Genomic DNA, 24,617 nt, shown 5'->3' with positions numbered 1-24,617 from the left:
CGCCTGCTCCACTCATAAAGTGGGCGGAGCAGGCGCATCACGTTAGTGAGTGACGTTACGTTGCCGCCCGCTCTGCCTGTTACCAGACCTTCATTGTAAGGTTATAAAGATCACAGCGCTGATTTAAAGTTTAAGTTACTGCCGGTTAAGGAATAGTCTTTAGATATTATACTGCTGTGAGTGGCTGATACATCGCTGCGCTGTGAAGCTGTAGCAGCCCTACAGTGAATAAATTTAGAGGGGCCGCGCTGGGATCCAGGATTTGGGGCGCGGCAGCACAGGTGGGAGAGAGACAGGCAAGCGTCCCCGTGAAAACTCAGATCCGATTGTGTATTCTAACCCCCAGGCAAGCGCCCCCGTAACCATGGGAACGCCTGGGGTTTGGAATATACTATCGGATCTGAGTTTATACCTTATACCTGCCGTATAAGATGACCCCCGACTTTTGAAAATAATTTCTAGTGTTAGAAAGTCGTCTTATATGCCGGAAAATACAGTATTATGCCGAACTTGGCGTACAAGTCACATTATTTTAGGCACAAAAAGAAAACACAGGGATAGGCCTTACTTTTTTCAGGGTAGTGATTAGCTCTGTATGTTTCTGGGCTTGCTGCATGGTGACCTGAAGAGAGGCCAACTCATTCAAGGCATTAATACATCTATGTACATCCTAAAGAAAAGACACAAATAAGTAAGAGTCAAGTAAATGGCAAAATACGATTTGTAAGGAAACAGTGTATAGATCCTCAGACAAGGACAGGTTAGGAGACACAAAAGGCTGCTTTATTTTTTACTGATTGTTCCACAAAAAATACACTACATTTTTGAAAGCAGCACCTAGATCTAAATACCTTTATAATTGTATGCAATTAAACATTTTGTACAGCCACTAAGTTACTCAAACTATCTGTATAGCGCCACCTACTGTTTATTCCATATTTCTCTGCCCGTTTATCTTATGCAGGTGGGGACACATGCTCAGTTCCACCTTTCAACCACCAACCGCTGCAGCAGACAGAACATGTCCCCTGAAAAAGGACATGCCCCCTGCACTGACAGCTTGAAATAAATAGAGCACAGCAATTAGCACAATAAATGGGAGGAATTCTGGATCCATGTGAGGTACAAGGCTGGTTCTAGCTTAGCATGACATGAGAAATTGTCATGTACTATAGGATGTCAGATTATTAATTTTGACTCTAATCATGGGATGAACCCTTTAATGAACATACAAAGCACTTTTTCAATTCTCTTTTTATTCAGAGGATGGCTTACACTAGGGCTGGGTGATATGGCCTAAAATCTATATTGCGATATAATTTGAAGCATGTGCAATATAACAATATATTACGATATATTATTTTCTTCTGTATGTATACAAATTACATGGCCATCATCATCCATGTTTCCCCAGCCAGCGCCATTAGCCCCATGCCATTGCCACCATCATCAACATGTCCCCCAGCCAGCGCCATCAGCCCCATGCCATTGCCACCATCATCATCAAGTCCCCCAGCCAATGGCATCAGCCCCATGCCATTGCCACCATCATCATGTCCCTCAGCCAGTGCCATCAGCCCCATGCCATTGCCACCATCATCATCATGCCCCCCACGAGTGCCATCAGCCCCATCATCATGTCCCCCAGCCAATGCCATCAGCCCCATGCCATTGCCACCATCATCATGTCCCCCAGCCAGCGCCATTAGCCCCATGCCAGGTATGTAAAACTGTGGTTGTGTAAAACTTGTGCAGCTGCTCGGGTGGCACATCTGTATGAGGAGCTGCAGACATGGTCTTCCTTGCAGTGTGTGATGAGAGAGCAACAGGTCCAGCGTTGACAATGGTTAATGATCAGGAAAAAAATTATACTTGTTTCTGATCTGAGCCCCATGTCGCAGATATCCCAACAAATGTCCAAATACTTGTTCATTAGATGATCACATACAGGTCCTTCTAAAAAAAATTAGCATATTGTGATAAAGTTCATTATTTTCTGTAATGTACTGATTAACATTAGACTTTCATATATTTTAGATTCATTACACACCAACTGAAGTAGTTCAAGCCTTTTATTGTTTTAATATTGACTGATTTTGGCATACAGCTCATGAAAACCCAAAATTCCTATCTAAAAAAATTAGCATATTTCATCCGACCAATAAAAGAAAAGTGTTTTTAAAGGGAATCTGTCACTAGCGATTTACCAATTTTTTTTCCCCATGAATCCATGTTTAACAGAGTACCTGTTTTCCATCTGTGTTCTTCTTTTGATTGCGAGTCTTGTCATTTCTTAAAAAAAGCGATTCTTCTGATATGTAAATGACGCTGTAAGGAGCCCAGAGGGGCGTGATTCTTTCTCCACGGTGCCCAGGAACGCCCCTCTGAAGTGCAGTGCCCACCTAAGATTTAGATGAACTGGGAGGCGTTATTCGTTTTCAAACTTAGGCGGGCACTGCACTAAAGAATAACGCCCCTCTGGGCTCCTTACAGCGTCATTTACATATCAGAAGAATCGCTTTTTTGAAGAAATGACAAGACTCACAATCAAAAGAAGAACACAGATGGAAAACAGGTACTCTGTTAAACATGGATTCATGGGGAAAAAAAATTGGTAAATCGCTAGTGACAGATTCCCTTTAATACAAAAAAAGTCAACCTTCAAATAATTATGTTCAGTTATGCACTCAATACTTGGTCGGGAATCCTTTTGCAGAAATGACTGCTTCAATGCGGCGTGGCATGGAGGCAATCAGCCTGTGGCACTGCTGAGGTGTTATGGAGGCCCAGGATGCTTCGATAGCGGCCTTCAGCTCATCCAGAGTGTTGTGTCTTGCGTCTCTCAACTTTCATTTCCCAATATCCCACAGATTCTCTATGGGGTTCAGGTCAGGAGAGTGGGCAGGCCAATTGAGCACCGTAATACCATGGTCAGTAAACCATTTACTAGTGGTTTTGGCACTGTGAGCAGGTGCCAGGTCGTGCTGAAAAAGGAGATTTTTGTGAAACTCACCTGTAAAATCTTTTTCTCGTCTTTTCCATTGGGGGACACAGACCATGGGTATAGCTTAGAGGTATTAGTAGGAGGGACACTATGCAAATGAAAGAGCTCCTCCTCCTCGGGCTATACCCCCAGACTCCACCAGGAGGAACTCAGGCGTTGCACAAGCAGTAGGAGAAGGAGCAAGAAAAAATCATGGAAACCATCGGACCAAGCCATAAGGTCCAACCAGAAACAGAAAAACTGAACTAAAGACCCCTCCTGCAACAGGAATAATGGGTGGGAGCTGTGTCCCCCAATGGAAAAGACGAGAAAAGGAGATTTTTGTATAACTTACCAGTTAAGTCTCTTTCTCGCTCTTCCTTGGGGGACACAGACCTTGGGTATAGCTCAGCTCCCTAGGAGGCGTGACACTAAGTAAAACTGTTAAGCCCCTCCTCCATCAGCTATACCCTCAGCCTGGAGATAGAGGCTACCAGTTGCGTGTCCAAGTAGTGAAAGGATAACAACCAATAACGGAAACAACCAGCCAGCAACCCAACGGGGCGCCAGACCATAACCCTGTAACCAAACACAGAAGGGTGGGTGCTGTGTCCCCCAAGGAAGAGCGAGAAAGAGATTTAACTGGTAAGTTATACAAAAATCTCCTTTTCTCGCCCATTTTCCTTGGGGGACACAGACCTTGGGACGTTCAAGAGCAGTCCAAGAAGGGAGGGACCACAAACCCAAGGCGGAACACCACCAGAGCATCAGGAAACCGCTGCCTGCAAAACCAGGCGGCCCAAAGCAGCATCCGCTGATGCATGCGTATGCACCCTATAGAACTTTGTGAAAGTGTGCAGAGAGGACCAAGTGGCTGCTTTGCACAACTGTTCAGCCGAGGCCCGATGCCTCTGCGCCCAGGAAGCTCCGACTGCTCTGGTGGAATGAGCAGTGACGCCGAAAGGCGGAGGTCTGCCCTTGGCTCGATAAGCCTCAGACACCGCCAGTTTAATGAAACGGGCAATAGCCACCTTGGAGACCGCCAACCCTTTGCGCGAACCCTCCGGAACCACAAACAGGGAGTCCGTGCGCCGAAAGGACCCGGTGACCTCCAAGTAAATCCTCAACGCCCTGACCACATCCAGACGGTGCAGTTCCCGTTCTCTGGGGTGGGAAGGAGAGGGACAGAGCGACGAAGGACGATGTCCTCATTGATGTGAAAGGCGGAGACCACCTTTGGCAGGAAAGTCGGGACAGGCCGAAGCACAACCTTATCCTGGTGGAAGATCAGGAAAGGTTCGGAGCAAGAAAGAGCCGCTAACTCCGACACCCGTCGGAGAGACGTGACGGCCACAAGAAAGATGACCTTGCAGGACAGAAGGCGAAGGGAGACCTCCCGTAAAGGCTCGAAGGGGGCTGATTGGAGCGCCGAGAGCACCACATTCAGGTCCCAGGAAGGAACTGGAGGGCGGTACGGCGGAACAGAGTGAGCCACCCCTTGTAAAAAGGTCTTAATTGGCCCTAGAGGGGCCAGGGGACGCTGAAGAAGAATAGACAGCGCCGAAATCTGACCCTTCAGAGAACTGAGGCACAGCCCCAGGTCCGGACCCGACTGGAGGAAGGACAGGATTGTGGGAAGAAAAAACCGGAGAGGTAGGATGCTCCGGGACTCACAGAACCCCAGATAGGACCTCCAAACCCGATAGTAGATCCTAGAGGATACGGGCTTACGAGCCCGGATCATGGTGCGGACTACGTCCGCGGAGAAACCCCGTCGCGTTAAGACGGCGGTCTCAATAGCCACGCCGTCAAACGTAGCGAGCCTAAATGCTCGTGGAAGATCGGTCCCTGAGAGAGAAGGTCTTCCCTGGAGGGCAGTGGCCACGGTGCGTCTGCCAACAGCATCATTAGGTCGGCGTACCAAGACAGGAGGGGCCAATCCGGGGCGATTAGAATCGCGGGGACGCCCTCTGCCGCGATCCTCCGAAGAACCCGTGGCAGGAGGGGAAAAGGAGGAAAGACGTACAGAAGGGAGAATTCGCGCCACGGAAGGACGAGCGCGTCGGCGCCGTATGCCTTCGGGTCCCGTGCCCTGGCCAGGTATAGGGGGACCTTGTGGTTGAATTTGGAGGCCATGAGGTCCACGTCGGGGCGACCCCAGCGAAGACAAAGGGCTTCGAACACCTCTGGGTGCAGGGACCATTCTCCCGGGTCGATGGTGGACCGGCTGAGGAAATCCGCCGCCCAGTTGTCCACCCCCGGGATGTAAATCGCAGATAAGGCCGGCACGTGCGTCTCCGCCCAGAGGAGAATGAGGGTCACCTCTTGCATCGCTGCGAGTGCCTCCCTGATGGTTTATGTATGCCACAGCCGTGGCATTGTCCGATTGGATCCGAACAGGGTGGCCCCTCAGCAGATGGGTCCAGTGTCTGAGGGACAGAAGAATCGCCCTCAGTTCCAGAATATTGATTGGAAGTCTGGACTCCGATAGAGACCAAACGCCCTGGACGGACCGGGGAGGGAAGCTGGCACCCCCGTAAGCTGGCATCTGTGGTAATCACCAGCCAGTTCAGTGGACGGAAGGACTTCCCCCTTAGAGGGATATGCAACCACCAGCCGAGGAAAGCCCGAGCCAGGGGAGGCAGAAGAAAGGTCCTGTCCAGACTCCTCTGTGATTTGTCCCAGGCCGACAGAATTGCCCTCTGAAAGGTGCGGGATCGGAATTGTGCGAACGGCACCGCTTCGAAACAGGCAACCATCTTTCCCAACAACCGCATGCTGGATCTGAGGGAAGGGCGGTGATGACGGAGGAGACTGCGAACCGACCCGCGAAGGGCCAGACGCTTGTCCGACGGAAGGCGGACCTCCGCCAACTCTGTATCCAGGAGCATCCCCAGGAAGATCAGCCGTCTGGAGGGGGTAAGGGAAGATTTGGGGTGGTTGATAATCCAACCGAACCAGCGTCAGGGTCTCCAGAGTGAGTTCCACACTGCGGGATGTCTGAGAGAAGGAGGGTGCCTTGACCAGGATGTCGTCCAAGTATGGGAGAAGAAAAACACTTCTTGAACGTAGAAGGGCCAAGACAGGGGCCAGGACCTTGGTGAACACTCGAGGAGCCGTCGCCAGACCAAAGGGAAGGGCGACGAATTGGAAGTGATCGTCCCCCACCGCGAAGCGCAGGAAGCGGTGATGAAATGGAGCAACCGGAACGTGGAGGTATGCATCCTGAATGTCAATTGAGGCCATGAAATCCCCTCTTTCCAGGGAGGCCACTGCGGACCTGAGAGACTCCATCCGGAATCTCTGCAGTCGGAGAAAACGGTTCAGGCGTTTTAGGTCCAAGATCGGACGCACTGAGCCTTCCTTCTTGGGAACCACAAAGAGGTTCGAGTAGAACCCCCTGAACCTTTCCGTCGGAGGCACGGGGGCGACGACACCCTTGTCCATTAGAGAGTGAATGGCCGCGAAGAAGGCGGCCACTCGTACGGGATCTCGCGGAGGACGGGATCGGAAGAAACGGTCTGGCGGAATGGACGCAAATTCGATTTTGTATCCGCAAGATACAATCTCGAGCGCCCATGCGTCTGAGATGTGGGCCCGCCATACGTTCCTGAATAGGAGAAGGTGGGGGCGCACCTTCAGGCAGAGGGCTGCTGGCCTGTGGGAGCCCGTGCAGGCTGGGACTTGCGCCAGGTAGGTTGCGTCCGAAAAAACGGCTTCTTGCGTCTATCCTGGGCTGGGCCAGAGGAAGAAGAACTGGCCGCGGGTCTAGACCCGGTGGGCTTGCGAAAGGACCGAAAATGGGACGAACCAGCGCGACCACGGGGGGCGCCCATTGGCCTGGACTGGGGGAGGTGAGTACTCTTCCCACCCGTGGCCTCTGATATAAGTTCGTCCAGACGGGTTCCGAACAGGCGGGAACCCGTGAATGGTAGGCCGGCCAAAGAGCGTTTGGAAGCGGCGTCCGCCACCCAAACCTTCAGCCAGAGTTCCCTCCTGACAGAAACTGCCAGGGCAGAGGAACGGGCAATGAGGGCACCCGCATCAAGGGAGGCCTCACAGACGAATTTTCCGGCCTGAACAATTAGTTGGGCTAAGGAACGGAGGTCCTGAACAGGGACGTCCGACCCTAACTCCCGTTCCAGTTGCAAACCCCATTCAGAGACCGCTTTGCCAACCCAGGCGGAGGCAAAGACCGGTCTAAGGGCCGAACCAGAGGCAGTAAATATGGCCTTGGAGAGGGATTCCGTACGACGGTCCTCAACAGACTGGAGGGAAGATCCGTCCTGTACAGGAATAGTAGTGCTTTTGGACAGGCGAGCCACGGGAGGATCAACCTTAGGCGGGGATGTCCACGTGGTCACAGAATCCGCTGGAAAGGGATAACAAATGTCCAGCTTTTTGGGTGTAATAAAGCGGACGTTAGGCCGAGTCCAAGCCTTGGATACCACAGAAGAAAAATCAGCGTGTATGGGAAAAACCTTGGAGGCCTGTTTGGGGCGGAGAAAGGACACGCCGGCCTGTTCAGAGCTGGGGGGGTCATCGTGTAGCTGAAAGGTATCACGGATGCTAGTGACAAGATGCCCCACCGCGGACGCCAATTTGGACGGAAGCTCTGAGTCCATGTCCACGTCCGAATCCGCCAGTCCTCCCTCAGAAAGCGTATCCCTTTGAGAGGATAGACTTGACTGAGCTCGCACGCATGGCGGAGAGAGCGAAGCATCTGGAGAAGATGTGCGCTCAACCCTTGAACGTTTCTGAGTATGCCGGGCCCTGGAAGATTCGCTGGGAGGCAGGGAACCAGTGGGGGCGGCAGAAACGGTAGTCCCAGCGGGTGCGACAGGCGGTCTATCCACGAGACGGCCCACTACGTGTGTAAGGCTTTCCACCGCCTGAGACAGAGACCTAGCCCAGTCAGGGGGTTCAGAGGCACCGGGGGGCGCAGCGGGAAGCGGGCCCTGCACCGGGGCCTGACATGCAAGGCAATGCGGCTCAGATTGCCCCCGCGGAAAAAGTTCCTTACAGGCGGTACAGGCATGGTACCAGGGTTTGGGGGCACCTGTGGGATCTGACATGCTGAAGTGTGGTTGTACTCTAATATAGAGACCACAAAGGGTTATAGCAGCTATGACCAGGAGGGTTAGGAGAGGGTTAACTGTCCTACCAGTGCCTCAGAAGAACGTCAGGAGATGGCCCAGATCAGCAGCAGCAGAGAAGCAGTGAACAGCAGTGAGCAGCAGAGAGAAGCAGAGAGCGCCCACAGAAGCCGAGCGATGTACACAGGAGGTTAGAGTCCCCCACCGTGTCCCAGCTTCCTGTCAGGAGTGAGGAAGCGCGGGAAACCTCAGCAGAAAGCGCGGGGAACAAGCTCCGCCCCCTCCAGCGCTTGAAATGTCTCCTGTGAAGGAGAACGTAGCTCCGCCCCCAAAATGACGCGCGCGTAAGCCCCGCCCCCTGCCGGAACCGCTAAGCCCCGCCCCCCGTTCTCGGCGGGAAGGGGGAGAGAGAGAAGAGAAAAATGGAGTCAGCCCCGAATGAGGGGGAGGGGGGGGAGAAAGATAGCAGCGTGGGGGGGAACGGCGTGGGGGTGCTGAGGATGCTGCTGTGCTGCATTGTCCTGCAGATGAGCGCTCAGAATGAGCGACCACGGGTGCCCCCCTTACCCAGAGGGGTAGATGCTGCAGATAGGGACGGGGTATGGGCTGGAATAGCCATCTCACCGTCCGACGTCTTCACCCTCAGTCCTTTCCAGCAGGGTCGCCCCTTCAGCCACTGGCACCGCAGTGGCAGGAAGCTGGAAGAGGGGCTTGGCGTGCGGGCGACCCCCTAGCTGGCGGGATGTAGGGGAGCCATTGCTGCCCAGATCCTCCTATTGCTTCTGTGGGGGAGGCAGCAGTGCAGATAAGTTGGCACTGGCGCAGCTCAACCCCGGGAGAGCAGAGAGGTCTAATGCGTCTCTGGTATCCCTAGGAAAAAATAAAATAACAAAATTAGAAGAAAAAGTAAAAATAACAAGGAGAAAACAGCCCTGCAGTAGCAGGGAGTGTCTTGCCTCCTTGGACACTAAGCTAAAACTGGTAGCCTCTATCTCCAGGCTGAGGGTATAGCTGATGGAGGAGGGGCTTAACAGTTTTACTTAGTGTCACGCCTCCTAGGGAGCTGAGCTATACCCAAGGTCTGTGTCCCCCAAGGAAAATGGGCGAGAAAAAGATTTTACAGGTGAGTTTCACAAAAATCTCCTTTTCTTGTGCTTTTTTCCATTGGGGGACACAGACCATGGGACGTCCAAAAGCAGTCCATGGGGTGGGAAAAAATATCAGCACCGCCAGGAGGAACGCCCCAACGGTCAAACAGGAACCACAGCCTGCAAAACCCTGCGGCCAAAGCCGCATCAGCCGAAGCCAGTGAATGCAACTGACAAAAATTTGCAAAGGTATGCAAGGACGACCAGGTGGCCGCCGTACACAGCTGAGACGCAGAGGCACGACTGCGTCTTGCCCAGGAAGTCCCCTCCGCCCCAATGGAGTGAGCGGCAATTCTAGCCGGGGGAACTCCACCACAAGCGTAACAAGCCGCGGAAATAGCCAAGCAGATCCAGAGCGCCAAGAACGGCGGACGGAAGCAGTAGCCGCGAGACACACCTTCAGGACCCGTACAACATCCAGGGAATGCAGAGTGCGTTCCTTGGGGTTAGCCGGAGAAGGACAAAAGGAAGGCAAGACAAGATCCTCATCAAGGCGGAAGGGAGAGACCACCCTGGGCAAAAAGAAGGGGACTGGACGGAGCACAACTTAATCCTGGAGGAAAACCATTAAGGCTCCTGACAGGAAAGAGCGGCCAGCTTCGACACCAGTCTGACCTAAAAGCTCGTGATGGGACGTGAACTCACAGCCACTGCATAATAGCCCAGAACTTTAATCACTACGCTATGTAGCTGTATCAGAAGCTATGGTCACAAGGAAGTCCAGATGAGAACAGTCAGAGAGACCCTCCTCAAAGGCTCGAAGGGAGCCGACTGCAGAGCGCGCAGAACCAAATTGAGATCCCAAGGAGACAAAGGGGGAACATACGGGGAACCGAATGCGCCACCCCCGAAGAAAGGTCACCACCGGACCCTTAAGAGCAAGGGACCTCTGACGGCCCGCGCCGAAACCTGACCTTACAGGGAACTAAGCGACAGTCCCTGCACAAGCCCAGACTGAAGAAAAGACAGTACCATCAAGATGGAAAACCGAAGGGGGGGGAACCCCGAAACCTCAAAAAAGGATAGGAAGGCCATCCAGGTACGATAGTAAATCCGGGAGGAAGAAGACTTCCCCGGACTGATCATGGTCCTAACCACTGAATCCGAGAACCCCATCTTTATCAGGATGGCGGTTTCAACAGTCACGCCGGTAAACGAAGAGACCGCAAATTCCGGCGGAAGAACGGGCCCTGAGACAGTAAGTCCTGTCCGTCGGGAAGAGGCCATGGGGCGTCCGCCAGCAACCGAGCCACGTCCGAAAAACCACGCGCGGCGAGGCCACTCTGGGGTGATGAGAACGGTCGGAGTCCCTTCCGCCTCGAACTGGCGTAGACCCTTTGGCAGGAGAGGAAAACAGAGGAGGCTGAAGTCCTGCCACGGAGACACCTGCGCATCCATCCGTACGCCTCCGGATCACGGGCGCGAGCCAGGACCACTGGGATCTTGTTGTTGAACCCGGACGCCATTAAGTCCACATCCGGACGGTCCCATCTGTGGCAGATTTCTTCGAACCCTTCTGGATGCAGAGACCACTCGCTTGGATCCACCGTGTTGTGGCTTAGAAAGTCCGCTGTCCAGTTGTCCATTCCTGGAATGCAAACTGCTGACAACACCGGAACGTGAGTCTCCGCCCACGTCAGAATTCACTTCACCTCCTGCATCACCATCCGGCTGCGGGTCCCGTCCTGATGGTCGATATAGGCCACGGCCGCGGCATTGCCCGTTTGAACCCGCACTGGGAGGCCCGCAAGGAGAGAGGTCCAATAGGAGAGAGAGCGGAAAAAATCGCCCTCAATTCCAGAAAGTTGATTGGAAGGCGAGACTCTGCCGCCGGCCAAATTCCTTGAACCGTGCGAGACTGGAAAACGCCCCCCCAACCCAGGATGCTGGCATCGGTGGCGGCGATCGTCCAGGAGAATGCGAGAAAGGAACTCCCCGACCTCAGGTTCTTTGGGAACAGCCACCAAGGGAGAACTGCCCGAACCCGCTGAAAGGTAAAGGATCTCCTGTTGCGCCAGGCGAGTGTGAAACTGGGCATATGGAAAGGCCTCGAAAGAGGCTACCATAAGACCCAGGACCTGCAAGTATTCCCGAATGGAGAGGCACGGGGAGCGCAGCAGATGCGACACTGCCCCCTGGACCTGGGAGGACTTGAAGGCTGGTAGAATACTTTGGCAGCCGAGGTGTCCAAAATCACCCTCCGGAAGGAGAGCCTCTGGGACGGGAAGAGGCAGGAGTTTGGGAAAGTTACCAGGCAGCCGAACCGTTCCAGGGTCTGAACAGTGATCCGGACGCTGTCCGTGGTCTGCGGTAGAGAGGGGGGCCTCTATCCGGATATCGTCCCGACAGGGCAGCAAAGGAATGCCCCTGGTACGAAGAAGCGCCATGAGCGGTCCAGGACCGTGGCAAGGACCCGCGGGGTGGTCGCCAACCCGAAGGAAGGGCGACAAACTGACAGTGTCGACCCATAATGGCGAAGCGCAGGAATCGATGGTGGGATCCCGCAATCGGGACATGTGATAGGCCTAGGAGCAGCAGGGCGGGCTGACTGGGCCCTCTAGTGCCGGGAAGGCTGGTGCAAAGGAAGGCCTCTTTGCGGGCGACCTGAGACCCCCGGCGGAGGAAGCAGGCGACGGCCTACCAGATGAGAAACGGCAAAAGGCATGCAGAGACGAACTCGTCCAGCTGATCCCCACAAGGCCTGGAAACCCCAAAGGGGAGATTAGCAAGGGAACGCTTGGTGGAGGCGTCAGCGTCCCACACCTTCAATCAGATCTCTTCGCGCTGAGTGACAGAGATGGCCAACCTGCGGGCAAAGAGGGAAACAATGTCCCTAGAAGCTTCGCAAAGAATGTTAGAAGCCTGAGACATCTGGAGAACCAACTCCAGTGTGTTAGTAGCCGCATCTCGTACCGCCAGTTCCTGGTGGTGGTGTTGTAACCACACCGAGAGAGCACTGGCTACCCCTGCTGAGTGAAAGGTAGGTCACAGGGACGCGCTGCCAGCGAAAAAAGGACCTGGAAGAGAGTCTATGCGTCTGTCTACAGCATCCTGGAAAGAGGAACTGACTAAGACAGGAAGGGCCACATAATTGGCTAATCCGGCCACCGGAGGATCCACCTTAGGGGGAGGAGACACCTCTCCTCGCCGTCAGCAGGGAAAGGAAAGTATATTCATGCGCTGGGTGGTCGAGAACCTTATTAAGACCACCCCAGGCCCTGGACATGACCGCGGAAAAATCCCTCATGGACCGGGAACATGGTAGTCTCCGACTGCCTGGACGGAAAAAGGGGGAACTCCTGACCAGTGGAAGGAGGAGAATCCCCTTGGAGAATAAAGGTGTCTCGGACAGTCACCACTAAGTCAGCCACCCTGGTGGAGAGCTTAGGCGAGGGGTCCCGCTCCATGACCTAATCAGAGCCGGAAATTCTCCTTCAGACTTGCGCTCCCTAAGGGAGGGGAGAGTCGCCCGAACGCGCCTCTAGACGAGGGGGGGGGGGGGGGGAGCCAGAGCCATCAGAGGAGGGATGCTGCTGCTCACGCTCCCTGTTAGTATTCGGGCGTCTTCTGTGGAAAACCACTTAGAGAGGTGGTTGGCGTCACAGGATTTGAAAATGCCCTATAGTCCAAAAAGGACGTGGCTCGTCCGAGCCGGATAATTCTCCTTCGGAGTACTCTCCCTAGGGAGGGGGAAGAGCAGTCCGCAAGCGCCACCGGCGAGGTGAGGGGGGTGGAGAGACAGAGACATCCGAGGTGGGATGCTGCCGCTCACGCTGCCTCTTCGTAGTCAGTCACCCACTGTGGGGACCACTGAGAGAGATGGAGTCGTTAGCGCCACAGGATTAAAGGACATGGTTGCCTTGGTGACTAAGACCAATTTAGCGGCCGCGCTGGACATGGCAGATGCCCAAGCGGGGACCGCAGGCCCCCAGGGACGTGGAGGAGGGGTGGAGGAGGGGGGTAAGGCAGGGATGCAGGCAATACTTATCTGCTCCTGCAGAACTTCTCCCTCGACTCCAGGACCAGCAGGGATGCACCTCATCAGGCTTCTGACTCCTTGTCCAGGAGTGCAGTGTTCTGGTGGAGGGTGGCAGCAGGAGACCCAGTAGCTGGTGGGATACCGGAGCTGCAGGTCGAGCCCGGATCCACTTGTCTTCTTTGGGGGGCAATGGAGGCAGCCAGGCAGCGTCCAAGGACGGCAGCGGGCATTCCACGGGGGACCAGGAAGGCGCCATGCCGACCTGTGTCCCCATCTAGAATAATATAAACAATTTTTGAAGGCTGAAAGGGGCTTTGAACTCAGAAAGCCTGGACATGGGGCAACAGCAGCAGTACCACTGAGCTACCAGCTTGCCTGGCACAAAACGGAGTAGAGTGATGAGGAGCTGCACGGCCATGAGCAAACAGAGTCTCCGGTGTAAGGAGAGTCAGAGCGGCATGCCGAGGCTCCGCCTCCCCTAACGCGTCATTATGGCGCGAAAAAAAGCGCGCGAAAATAAGCGCGCGCACGAAAAATAAGCGCGCGCGCGAAAATATGCGCGCGCGCGAAAATATGGCGCGCGCGAAAATATGCGCGCGCGAAAATATGCGCGCGCGCGCGAAAATATGCGCGAGCGCGCGAAAATATGCGCGAGCGCGAAAATATGCGCGAAAATAAGCGCACCACGTGGAGGAGCGGCCTGCCGGCGGGCGCTGAGGGAGCGCAGCAGCCAAGGCCCGACGAGAGAAGCGCTGAAGCCCACAGTTTAAGGGGAAGAGATGCCAGTACTCCAGTGCCAAAATGAAGAAAGTGCCCCATCAGGATCCTTCTTCAAGCTCACCCAGGCAGCCACAGACAAATAGACACAGAGGGAGGGGGAGGGATTGGGCAACACTTATCTGCTCAGCATGCTCCCTCGATGTCCAGACCAGCAGGGATGCGCCTCTTCAGACTTCTGACTCCAATCCAGGAGAACAGTGCTCTGGAGGAGGGTAGGCAGCAGGCGTCCCAGCAGCTGGTGGGATGCCGGAGCTAACAGGTCGAGCCCGGATCCACTTATCTTCTTGGGGGGAAATGGAGGCAGCCAGGCAACGTCCCAAAGACGGCGGCGGGCACTCCACGGGGGACCAGGAAGGCGCCATGCCGACCTGTGTCCCCATCTAGAATAAAAATAACAAAAAGGAGTAGAATCAGAGAGTGTCAACCTCCTTCACCAGACACTAAGCAAAGACTGAGTTCCTCCTGGTGGAGTCTGGGGGTATAGCCCGAGGAGGAGGAGCTCTTTCATTTGCATAGTGTCCCTCCTACTAATACCTCTAAGCTATACCCATGGTCTGTGTCCCCCAATGGAAAAAAGCACGAGAAAATGAAATCTTCATCTCCATAAAGCTTTTCAGCCGATGGAAGCATGAAGTGCTCCAAAATCTCCTGATAGCTAGCTGCATTGACCCTGCCCTTGATAAAACACAGTGGACCAACACCAGCAGCTGACATGGCACCCCAGACCATCACTGACTGTGGGTAGTTGACACTGGACTTCAGGCATTTTGGCATTTCCCTCTCCCCAGTCTTCCTCCAGACTCTGGCACCTTGATTTCCGAATGACATGCAACAGTCCAGTGCTGCTTCTCTGTAGCCCAGGTCAGGCGCTTCTGCCGCTGTTCCTGGTTCAAAAGTGGCTTGGCCTGGGGAATGCGGCACCTGTAGCCCATTTCCTGCACACGCCTGTACACGGTGGCTCTGGATGTTTCTACTCCAGACTCAGTCCACTGCTTCCGCAGGTCCCCCAAGGTCTGGAATCGGTCCTTCTCCACAATCTTCCTCAGGGTCCGGTCACCTCTTCTCGTTGTGCAGCGTTTTCTGCCACACTTTTTCCTTCCCACAGAGGTGCCTTGATACAGCACTCGGAACAGCCTATTCGTTCAGAAATTTCTTTCTGTGTCTTACCCTCTTGCTTGAGGGTGTCAATGATGGCCTTCTGGACAGGTCGGCAGTCTTACCCATGATTGCGGTTTTGAGTAATGAACCAGGCTGGGAGTTTTTAAAAGCCTCAGGAATCTTTTGCAGGTGTTTAGAGTTAATTAGTTGATTCAGATGATTAGGTTAATAGCTCGTTTAGAGAACCTTTTCATGATATGCTAATTTTTTTAGATAGGAATTTTGGGTTTTCATGAGCTGTATGCCAAAATCATCAATATTAAAACAATAAAAGGCTTGAACTACTTCAGTTGTGTGTAATGAATCTAAAATATATGAAAGTCTAATGTTTATCAGTACATTACAGGAAATAATTAACTTTATCACAATATGCTAATTTTTTTTAGAAGGACCTGTACAACAATGATTGCTGCATGAAAACAGCATTTATCGAGTGCCAACTGACGTGCTGTATCACTGATCGGCTCTTGTTAATGGACAGGAATCTTCCCTTGTAAAAGGCACCCTTACTCATTAGCAGTATATAGATTTACACAATGTAAGGCAAGAAAGGTGGAGTGAGAAGGCCGGCCTGTCCAAAGAAAGGTATTTGGGCAAGGTGTAATGATATCAAATTCCTTAAAGCGTTTGTCTCATCTCCGACTTTGATGCCATATTGTTGGGATAGATCATTAAAGTCAGGTATTCACACCTATCTCCAGAACCAGCCCCCAAAGTGAAGGAATCAAGCGCGGCCATCCTCCATTCACTACAATGGATGTTGCGAAAATAGCTGAGCAAGTGCACTTGACTATTCTCGGAAGTCCCATAGAAATGAATCGAGAGCGCACTACGCATGCATGGCCACCTCCCTATTCACCTCTATGGGACTGGCAGAAATAGCCAAGCCAGTGTTTGGTGTGCTCCAATTTAGCTCAAAGCCCTGTTCTTAAGGTAGATGTTAACACCCACCCCTATCTCCTGAAAGGGGCTCCCAAAGTGAAGCGCACACAGCACAGCACCCCCCCCCCCCCCATTCCTTGTTAAGGGCGTTTCCATTCTATTCTAAGTTATGGGACTGCTGGGACATAGCCAAGCTAGCGATCGGCTTTATTCAAAACTCCCTTAGGGTACTTTCACACTAGCGTTTTTCTTTTCCGGCACCGAGTTCCATCAAAAGGGCTCAATGCCGGAAAAGAACTGATCAGGTACAGTGCTTCCCATAATTATTCATACTCCTGGCAAATTTTGACTTAAAGTTACTTTTATTCCACCAGCAAGTAATTTTTTGACGGGCAATGACATAGGTTTCTCCCAAAAGATAAGACGATGTACAAGAGGCATTATTGTGGGGGAAAAAACATTTCACTGCTTTTATTTAAATTTGAGCAAAAAAAAAAAAAAAAAAAGTGTCCAGTTGGCGTAAAAAAGGAAAAGCCTTCAACCCAAAGAACACCATCCCCACTGTCAAACATGGTGGTGGGAACCTAATGCTTTGGGGGTGTTTTTCAGCCAATGGACCCGGGAACCTAATCGCAGTAAACGGCACCATGAAAAAAAAAAACAATATATGAGGATTCTCAACGAGAACATCAGGCAGTCTGCAGAGATACTTGGCCTTGGGCACCAGTGGACATTTCAGCATGACAATGACTCAAATCACACAGCAAAGGTGGTGAGGAAATGGTTAGCAGACAACAACGTTAACGTTTTGGAGTGGCCCAGCCAGAGTCCAGACTTGAATCCAATTGAGAATCTGTGGAGGGAGCTAAAAGATCAGGGTGATGGCAAGAAGACCCTCCAACCTGAAAGATTTGGAGCTCATTGCTAAAGATGAATGGGCAAAAATACATGTGGAGACATGCAAAAAGCTGGTCTGCAATTATAGGAGGCGTTTGATTGCTGTAATAGCCAATAAAGGCTTTTCTATTGATTATTGAGAAGGGTATGAATAATTTTCAACTGGACACTTTTTGCTCAAATGTAAATAAAAGCTGAGAAATGTTTTTTTCCCACAATAATGCCTCTTGTACATCATCTCATCTTTTGGGAGGCACCTATGTCATTTCCAGTCAAAAAATGACTTGCTGGTTGAATAAAAGTAACTTTAAAGGGGTTCTGCACTTTCATTTAACCGATTATCTATCCTCTGTATATATATCTTCTGGTCCTGGGTGTCGAACCCCCGCCGATCAGCTGTTTGAGAAGGCAGCAGGGCTCCACCAGTGCCTCGGCCTTCTCACCGTTTACCGCAGGGCCAGTGACGTCACGACTAGTATCAACTAGCGTGGGCGGGGCTAAGCTCTGTTCACTTGAATGGAGCTTAGCCGCGCCCACGCTAGTTGATACTAGTCGTGACGTCAGTGGGCCGGCGGTAAACAGTGAGAACCCCTTTAAGTCAAAATTTGCCAGGGGTATAAATAATTTTGGGCAGAACTGTATATCCCCATGCATTCTGAATGGAGAGTAATCCATTCAGGATGCATAAAGGATGTCTTCAGTTCAGTGATTTTCACTGGGCAAAAGATAAAACCGTAGCATGCTACGGTTTTATCTCTGGCGAAAAAACTGAACACTTACCTGAACTGATTTTTTTCCATAGGAATGTACAGGTCATTCTACAAAAAATTAGCATATTGTGATAAAGTTCATTATTTTCTGTAATGTAGTGATAAACATTAGACTTTCATATATTTTAGATTCATTACACACCAACTGAAGTAGTTCAAGCCTTTTATTGTTTTAATATTGATGATTTTGGCATACAGCTCATGAAAACCCAAAATTCCTATCTAAAAAAATTAGCATATCATGAAAAGGTTCTCTAAACGAGCTATTAACCTAATCATCTGAATCAACTAATTAACTCTAAACACCTGCAAAAGATTCCTGAGGCTTTTAAAAACTCCTAGCCTGGTTCATTACTCAAAACCGCAATCATGGGTAAGACTGCCGACCTGACTGCTGTCCAGAAGGCCATCATTGACACCCTCAAGCAAGACGGTAAGACACAGAAATACATTTCTGAACAAATAGGCTGTTCCCAGAGTGCTGTATCAAGGCACCTCAGTGGGAAGTCTGTGGGAAGGAAAAAGTGTGGCAGAAAACGCTGCACAATGAGAAGAGGTGACCGGACCCTGAGGAAGATTATGGAGAAGGACCGATTCCAGACTTTGGGGGACCTGCGGAAGCAGTGGACTGAGTCTGGAGTAGAAACATCCAGAGCCACCGTGTACAGGCGTGTGCAGGAAATGGGCTACAGGTGCTGCATTCCCCAGGTCAAGCCACTTTTGAACCAGAAACAGCGGCAGAAGCGCATGACCTGGGCTACAGAGAAGCAGCACTGGACTGTTGCATGTCATTCGGAAATCAAGGTGCCAGAGTCTGGAGGAAGACTGGGGAGAGGGAAATGCCAAAATGCCTGAAGTCCAGTGTCAAGTACGCACAGTCAGTGATGGTCTGGGGTGCCATGTCAGCTGCTGGTGTTGGTCCACTGTGTTTTATCAAGGGCAGGGTCAATGCAGCTAGCTATCAGGAGATTTTGAAGCACTTCATGCTTCCATCTGCTGAAAAGCTTTATGAAGATGAAGATTTCATTTTTCAGCACGACCTGGCACCTGCTCACAGTGCCAAAACCACTGGTAAATGGTTTACTGACCATGGTATTACTGTGCTCAATTGGCCTGCCAACTCTCCTGACCTGAACCCCATAGAGAATCTGTGGGATATTGGGAAGAGAAAGTTGAGAGACACAAGACCCAACACTCTGGATGAGCTTAAGGCCACTATCGAAGCATCCTGGGCCTCCATAACACCTCAGCAGTGCCACAGGCTGATTGCCTCCATGCCACACCGCATTGAAGCAGTCATTTCTGCAAAAGGATTCCCGACCAAGTATTGAGTGCATAACTGAACATAATTATTTGAAGGTTGACTTTTTTTGTATTAAAAACACTTTTCTTTTATTGGTCGGATGAAATATGCTAATTTTTTTAAATAGGAAATTTGGGTTTTCATGAGCTGTATGCCAAAATCATCAATATTAAAACAATAAAAGGCTTGAACTACTTCAGTTGGTGTGTAATGAATCTAAAATATATGAAAGTCTAATGTTTATCAGTACATTACAGAAAATAATGAACTTTATCACAATATGCTAATTTTTTGAGAAGGACCTGTATTAGTGCCGGATGTGGCATTCAAAATACCGGAATGCCAGATGCGTCCTTCCGAAAATAAATAAATTTAAAAAAAATGACGGATCCGTTTTGCTGGATGACACCGGAAAGACTGATCCGGCATTTCAATGCATTTTTCTGACTGATCAGGATCCTGATCAGTCTTACAAATGCCATCAGTTGGCATACGTTTTGCCGGCGATGGAACTGCTTGCCGGATCACTCTGCTGCAAGTGTGAAAGTAGCCATAGCAGTTAACAGGGGCCCCGTTCTGCAGAATAATCTTTTATATCCCCACTTTTGCAATTTCCAAAAGTAGGCAAAATCCTTCCTAAGGCTACTTTCACACTTGCGGCAGGACGGATCCGACAGGCTGTTCACCATGTCGGATCGTTCCTGCGGCTATTTCGCCGTGCCTGCGGACCGCCGCTCCGTCCCCATTGACTATAATGGGGACGGGGGCGGTGCTCCGGTGCAGCACGGAGAAAGCCGCCGGACACGCAGTAATTTTAGTCCGGCGGGCTTTCTCCGTGCACCGCCGGAGCTCGGCCCCACGTCCCCATTATAGTCAATGGGGACGGAGTGGCGGTCCGTGGGCACGGTGAAATAGCCGCAGGATGGATCAGACATGGTGAACAGCCTGTCGGATCCGTCCTGCTGCAAGTGTGAAAGTACCCTTACATAGAAAGCTCACTTTTTAAAATTACAACATAGCTTCAAAAATGATAGCTAAATGCACATACCTGGTGGTCAATTTTTAAAGAGTTCTTAATTTCAGAATGTATCCTTTGAAGTCTGGAATCTATGGAGACTTCTAAAATAGAACATGTTTTATTAATTTAATGATCACAAAACTGAAGTTTGGGCAAAAATAAATAAATAAATGATGAAGGCAAACCTTTTTTCTTGTCAAACTTCTTCACTTCTGATTTTTTGCTCTCTTTGCTGTGCAGATGCAAACACTAAATGTTAATTATATACAGTAAGATGTAGTAATATAAAAAATGATGATTAGACTAGGGGTAGACAACCTTTATTAGGTAGAGATGATGTGGTGTAATTAGAGTGTACTGCCCCTCAAACAGGGTGCAAACAAAAACTGGCTTGACAAAGGGCCGAATCGTGTTATGGGATTACGAAATGTTGCTACTATAATGCACCATCTTCGGCTGGAGTAATAAAGAAATTATTAATTGCAGTTGCAGTGCTGTCTGAAATCTCTAGTGTGTGGGCAGCTCAAAGTGTACCTGTCAAGTCCTAGCAGAAATACAACTGGCTGCATACATTTGCAGCTGTATCTTCCACGATCCCTGCTCTGGATTTATTTATTTTTTGCTCCTAGCCTCCCCTGTTTGGCAGTCATCAGTGCTGTTAGATTGGGAATCTGATGGCAGTGAAAATGTCAGGCAATTGTTCCTCAGCACTCAGCTGACACCGAGTACACACACTGAACTGCGGAAGATACAGCTGCAAAATAGGCAGTCAATTGTATTTCTCTGAGGACGTGACAGGTCCTCTTTAAAGGACTATTCAGATACTGGTTGCCATATATTCCAGAAAATATGACAGCTCTGTGTGCCAAGAACGCTAAGCAAATTCAAATAAATCGGACCGGGGCAAATCAGCGGTTAGAGCAAGGATCAGCAGCCTTCGATACTCCAGCTGCTGTGAAACTACAACTTCCAGTGTGCACACTTAGTTGGCTGTTCTTGCAACTCCCACAGAAGTGAAAGGTGGATTCTGGGAGTTGCAGTTCTAAAACAGCTGGAGTACCGAAGGTTGCTGATCCCTGGGCTACAGACTGTCTTAGTTAAATGGGTTTTCAGGGATTTTGATACTGATGACCTATCCTCAGAATAGGTCATCAGTATCTGATCAGTGGGGTCTGACACCCAGGACCCAGGTTGATCAGCTGTTTGAGAAAGCACCAGAACTCCCATTGAAGTGAATGGGGCTGAGCACGATACCATAGCAGCTATACAACGTATGGTGCTGTGTTTGGTGAGCATGGAGAAGGCTGAGACACTCACAGGAGTGCTGGTGCCTTCTCAAAATAGCTGATCAGCGGGGCTTCGGGTGTCAGACAACCACCAGTCATATACTGATGACTTATCCTGAGGATAGGTCATCAGTATCAATACCCCAGAAACCCCCTTTAAGGCTGTAGCCATATTTTTTTTTTATGAAAGGAATGTCAAACTGACAGATTCCTTGAACAGAAAAAAGTAGTAAATAGAATATCTAGGTATTATACACAGTTTTATTAACTTGGTAACGTTTAATGTTAAGTTGTTCACCTTTCCAACTCTACTTTATCTTCCAGTTTCCTTTTCTTCTCAACAACTTCTTTTTCCTGTATAGGCTTTGGGCCTCTCTTCTGAGCAGATTGAGAAGATTTTCCAGCTTTTCCCTTCTATTTGAAAAACAATTATAAAATGAATTGTGTCGTCAGAAAATTAACTATTGCTTGAATCAAGCTTTTATGTAAAGAAAAAACAAAAACAAAAAAAACAAAACATTAACCACCAAGCTTTATAGGTTTAGACGTCCTGTCCAGATCTATTCTTAGCAGTCTTATCACAGCTAGAATTACAATGGCAGATAACACAATAGCCACAATTCATAATAGGCAATTATCACAGCTCATTTACTGATACTGAGATCACATCCAGCTGAAGGGGGATGCATGTGTTGTCCTACAATCTATCAGTCTGTGTAGCAGCCAGAGGTGTCTTGTTTTAAAGGTAACAATCTAAGCTTAAAAACAACTCCGCTCTACATGGAGAGATACCAGCCTTTAGGAATCAAGACTGAGAGCTGCAGATATATGCAGCTCTCACTAGGACCCACTCTAAGGACTCTAACATGTGATGCATTGTGGCCAGTACAGCACTCTTAGTCTTGTTTTGAAGCTCAGATTGTTCATATATCTAGTTGCTACACAGTCTGACGCCCAGCCATCAGTAGTAGGGTCTAATGAGATGCATACTTTGCTACTAAAATGCCAAGCAGCAGGGATGCAGGAGATACATCCTTGGCATCTATAAACCCACACCTTTTCTTCTTCCTGATCATCATCTTCAGAATCTGCATCAACTTTGCTGGTAACTTTCTTCTTCGTTTCGGCTTCCTTTTTGTTGGCTTCTTGTCTTTGTTTTTCTTCTTCCTCTTCAGTAGCATCCTCTTTTCTTACAGGCTGCTGCTTTTGATGTTTATTATCCAATGCCTTCTTTTTATTCTGATCCTCTTCGCTTGGCCTATTCATACAGAAACAGAAAGAGCAGCTCTAAGTACCAGATTGAGCGTAGGAGGGAAACCAGATGGGGTATTAAAAGCATAATATTATCCGACTTGCAAACAACTAAGACGTGTTTATTCATCTAAACATTTGATTCAAATGACTTTGAAGTGTTTTTTTTTTCTTCCCAAAAAAAAAAACAAACCCAAAAAACACAAACACTCTGTTCTAGTGCATCGTCCGGAACATCCAACGCTACTGTGAAACTACAATTCCCAACACTTGTTCGGCTGTTCTTGAATCTCCCTTAGGGCTCTTTCACACTTGCGTTGTCCAGATCCGGCGTGTACTCCATTTGCCGGAATTACACGCCGGATCCGGAAAAACGCAAGTGAACTGAAAGCATTTGAAGACGGATCAGTCTTCAAAATGCGTTCAGTGTTACTATGGCAGCCAGGACGCTATTAAAGTAGTCCTGGTTGCCATAGTAGTAGTGTGGAGCGGGGGAGCAGTATACTTACAGTCCGTGCGGCTCCCGGGGCGCTCCAGAATGACATCAGAGCGCCCCATGCGCATGGATGACGTGCCATGCAATTACGTCATCCATGCGCGTGGGTCACTCTGAAGCGCCCCGGGAGCCGCACGGATGGTAAGCATACTGCTCCCCACTACACTTTACCATGGCTGCCAGGACTTTAGCGTCCCGGCAGCCATGGTAACCATTCAGAAAAAGCTAAACGCCGGATCCGGCAATGCGCTGAAACAACGTTTAGCTTAAGGCTGGATCCGGATCAATGCCTTTCAATGGGCATTAATGCCGGATCCGGCCTTGCGGCAAGTGTTCAGGATTTTTGGCCAGAGCAAAAAGCACAGCATGCTGCGGTATTTTCTCCGGCCAAAAAACATTCCGGTCCTGAACTAAAGACATCCGGATGCATCCTGAACGGATTTCTCTCCATTCAGAATGCATGAGGATAAAACTGATCAGAATTCTTCCGGCATAGAGCCCCGACGACGGAACTCTATGCCGGAAGAAAAGAACGCAAGTGTGAAAGAGCCCTTAGAGTATGAAGCAGGCTAAGCCCTGTCCTATTGAATGGATAAACCAGACTTAGGGCTCATGTACATGGTCGTAGTTTTGGTCCACATCTGATCTGCATTTTTTTTTTTGCAGATCAGGTGAGGACCCATCAGATGAGGACCCATTCATCTCAACGGGGCCGCAAAAGATGTGGACAGCACACGGGTTTATTCCATTACCCTGCAAAAAAAATTAAATAAAATAAAAACAGAACATGTCCTATTGTCCGTTTTTCAGACAAGGATAGGGTGTTTCTGCAGGAGTATTAAAAAAAAACAACAAAAATAAATAAATAAATAGGCATGCACTGTTGTGCCTTTTCATAGGTATATAACATTTATGTCTAAATATCATAATTATAGTGGATTTGATTATATATATGAGAGGCCATATTGTGATATATTCATCATTTCGTATGTATTTTAAACTCGGCCAAAACAGGGTTCATGGGAAGAACACTGTTCATAAGGTTTCTTCTCAATAGATGTACCAGTTTGAGGAGAGTCATTCTTGTCTCCTTATAGATTTATGACTGAGATAAGGATATTTTCTAGACGTATCTGGTACTACCGTATTCCCCCCCCCCCCCCCCATAAGACGCACCTACCCCTCCCCAAAAGTGGGTCTATGGGGGCGAATGCTGCCATTTTACATCGCAGTCTGCGATGCTGCAGCATCGCAGACTGCGATGTATCAGCTGGAGGGGGGAGGGGCCATTGTCATGCAAAGTAGGTGGCGCAGGCACGTGACAGTGAGTTACGGCCGGCCGCCTGCCCTGCTCGCTACAGGACATTTAGTAAGTAGTAGAGATGGGGCTGGGGATCGGAACTTGAATTAAAGATATTAATATTAAAGGTTTAGGCAATAAAGCAGTAAGTGAGCGGTGGGGCCGAAGTGGATGCCACTATTATGGGGTGGGGGACCTGTGGGTGACACATATATAGCAGTGCCACCCACAGATCCCCGCCCATAACAGTGTCATGCACAGACCACCATT

General features: G+C 50.1%; 1 protein-coding gene across 3 annotated transcripts in view; it reads right to left on the bottom strand.

Annotated features, from left to right (window-relative positions):
• PSIP1 (PC4 and SFRS1 interacting protein 1) overlaps positions 1–24,617 on the bottom strand; it is a 118,429-nt gene that overhangs the window by 8,181 nt on the left and 85,631 nt on the right. For 2 of the 3 annotated variants that reach the window (XM_044272217.1, XM_044272198.1), the window contains exons 11-15: positions 22,357–22,558; positions 21,599–21,714; positions 20,200–20,246; positions 20,045–20,115; positions 569–670 (exon numbers count right to left, since the gene is read on the bottom strand). In XM_044272217.1, the coding sequence (XP_044128152.1) occupies positions 569–670; positions 20,045–20,115; positions 20,200–20,246; positions 21,599–21,714; positions 22,357–22,558 (538 nt within the window). The remainder of the gene's footprint in view (positions 1–568; positions 671–20,044; positions 20,116–20,199; positions 20,247–21,598; positions 21,715–22,356; positions 22,559–24,617) is intronic. The other variant, XM_044272208.1, reaches the window with a different exon arrangement.

The sequence above is a fragment of the Bufo gargarizans genome, chromosome 1, assembly GCF_014858855.1.
Source record: "Bufo gargarizans isolate SCDJY-AF-19 chromosome 1, ASM1485885v1, whole genome shotgun sequence".
Lineage (NCBI taxonomy): Eukaryota > Metazoa > Chordata > Amphibia > Anura > Bufonidae > Bufo > Bufo gargarizans.
Note: the sequence above shows the minus strand (reverse complement) of the source record. Positions and strands in the feature narration are given on the sequence as shown.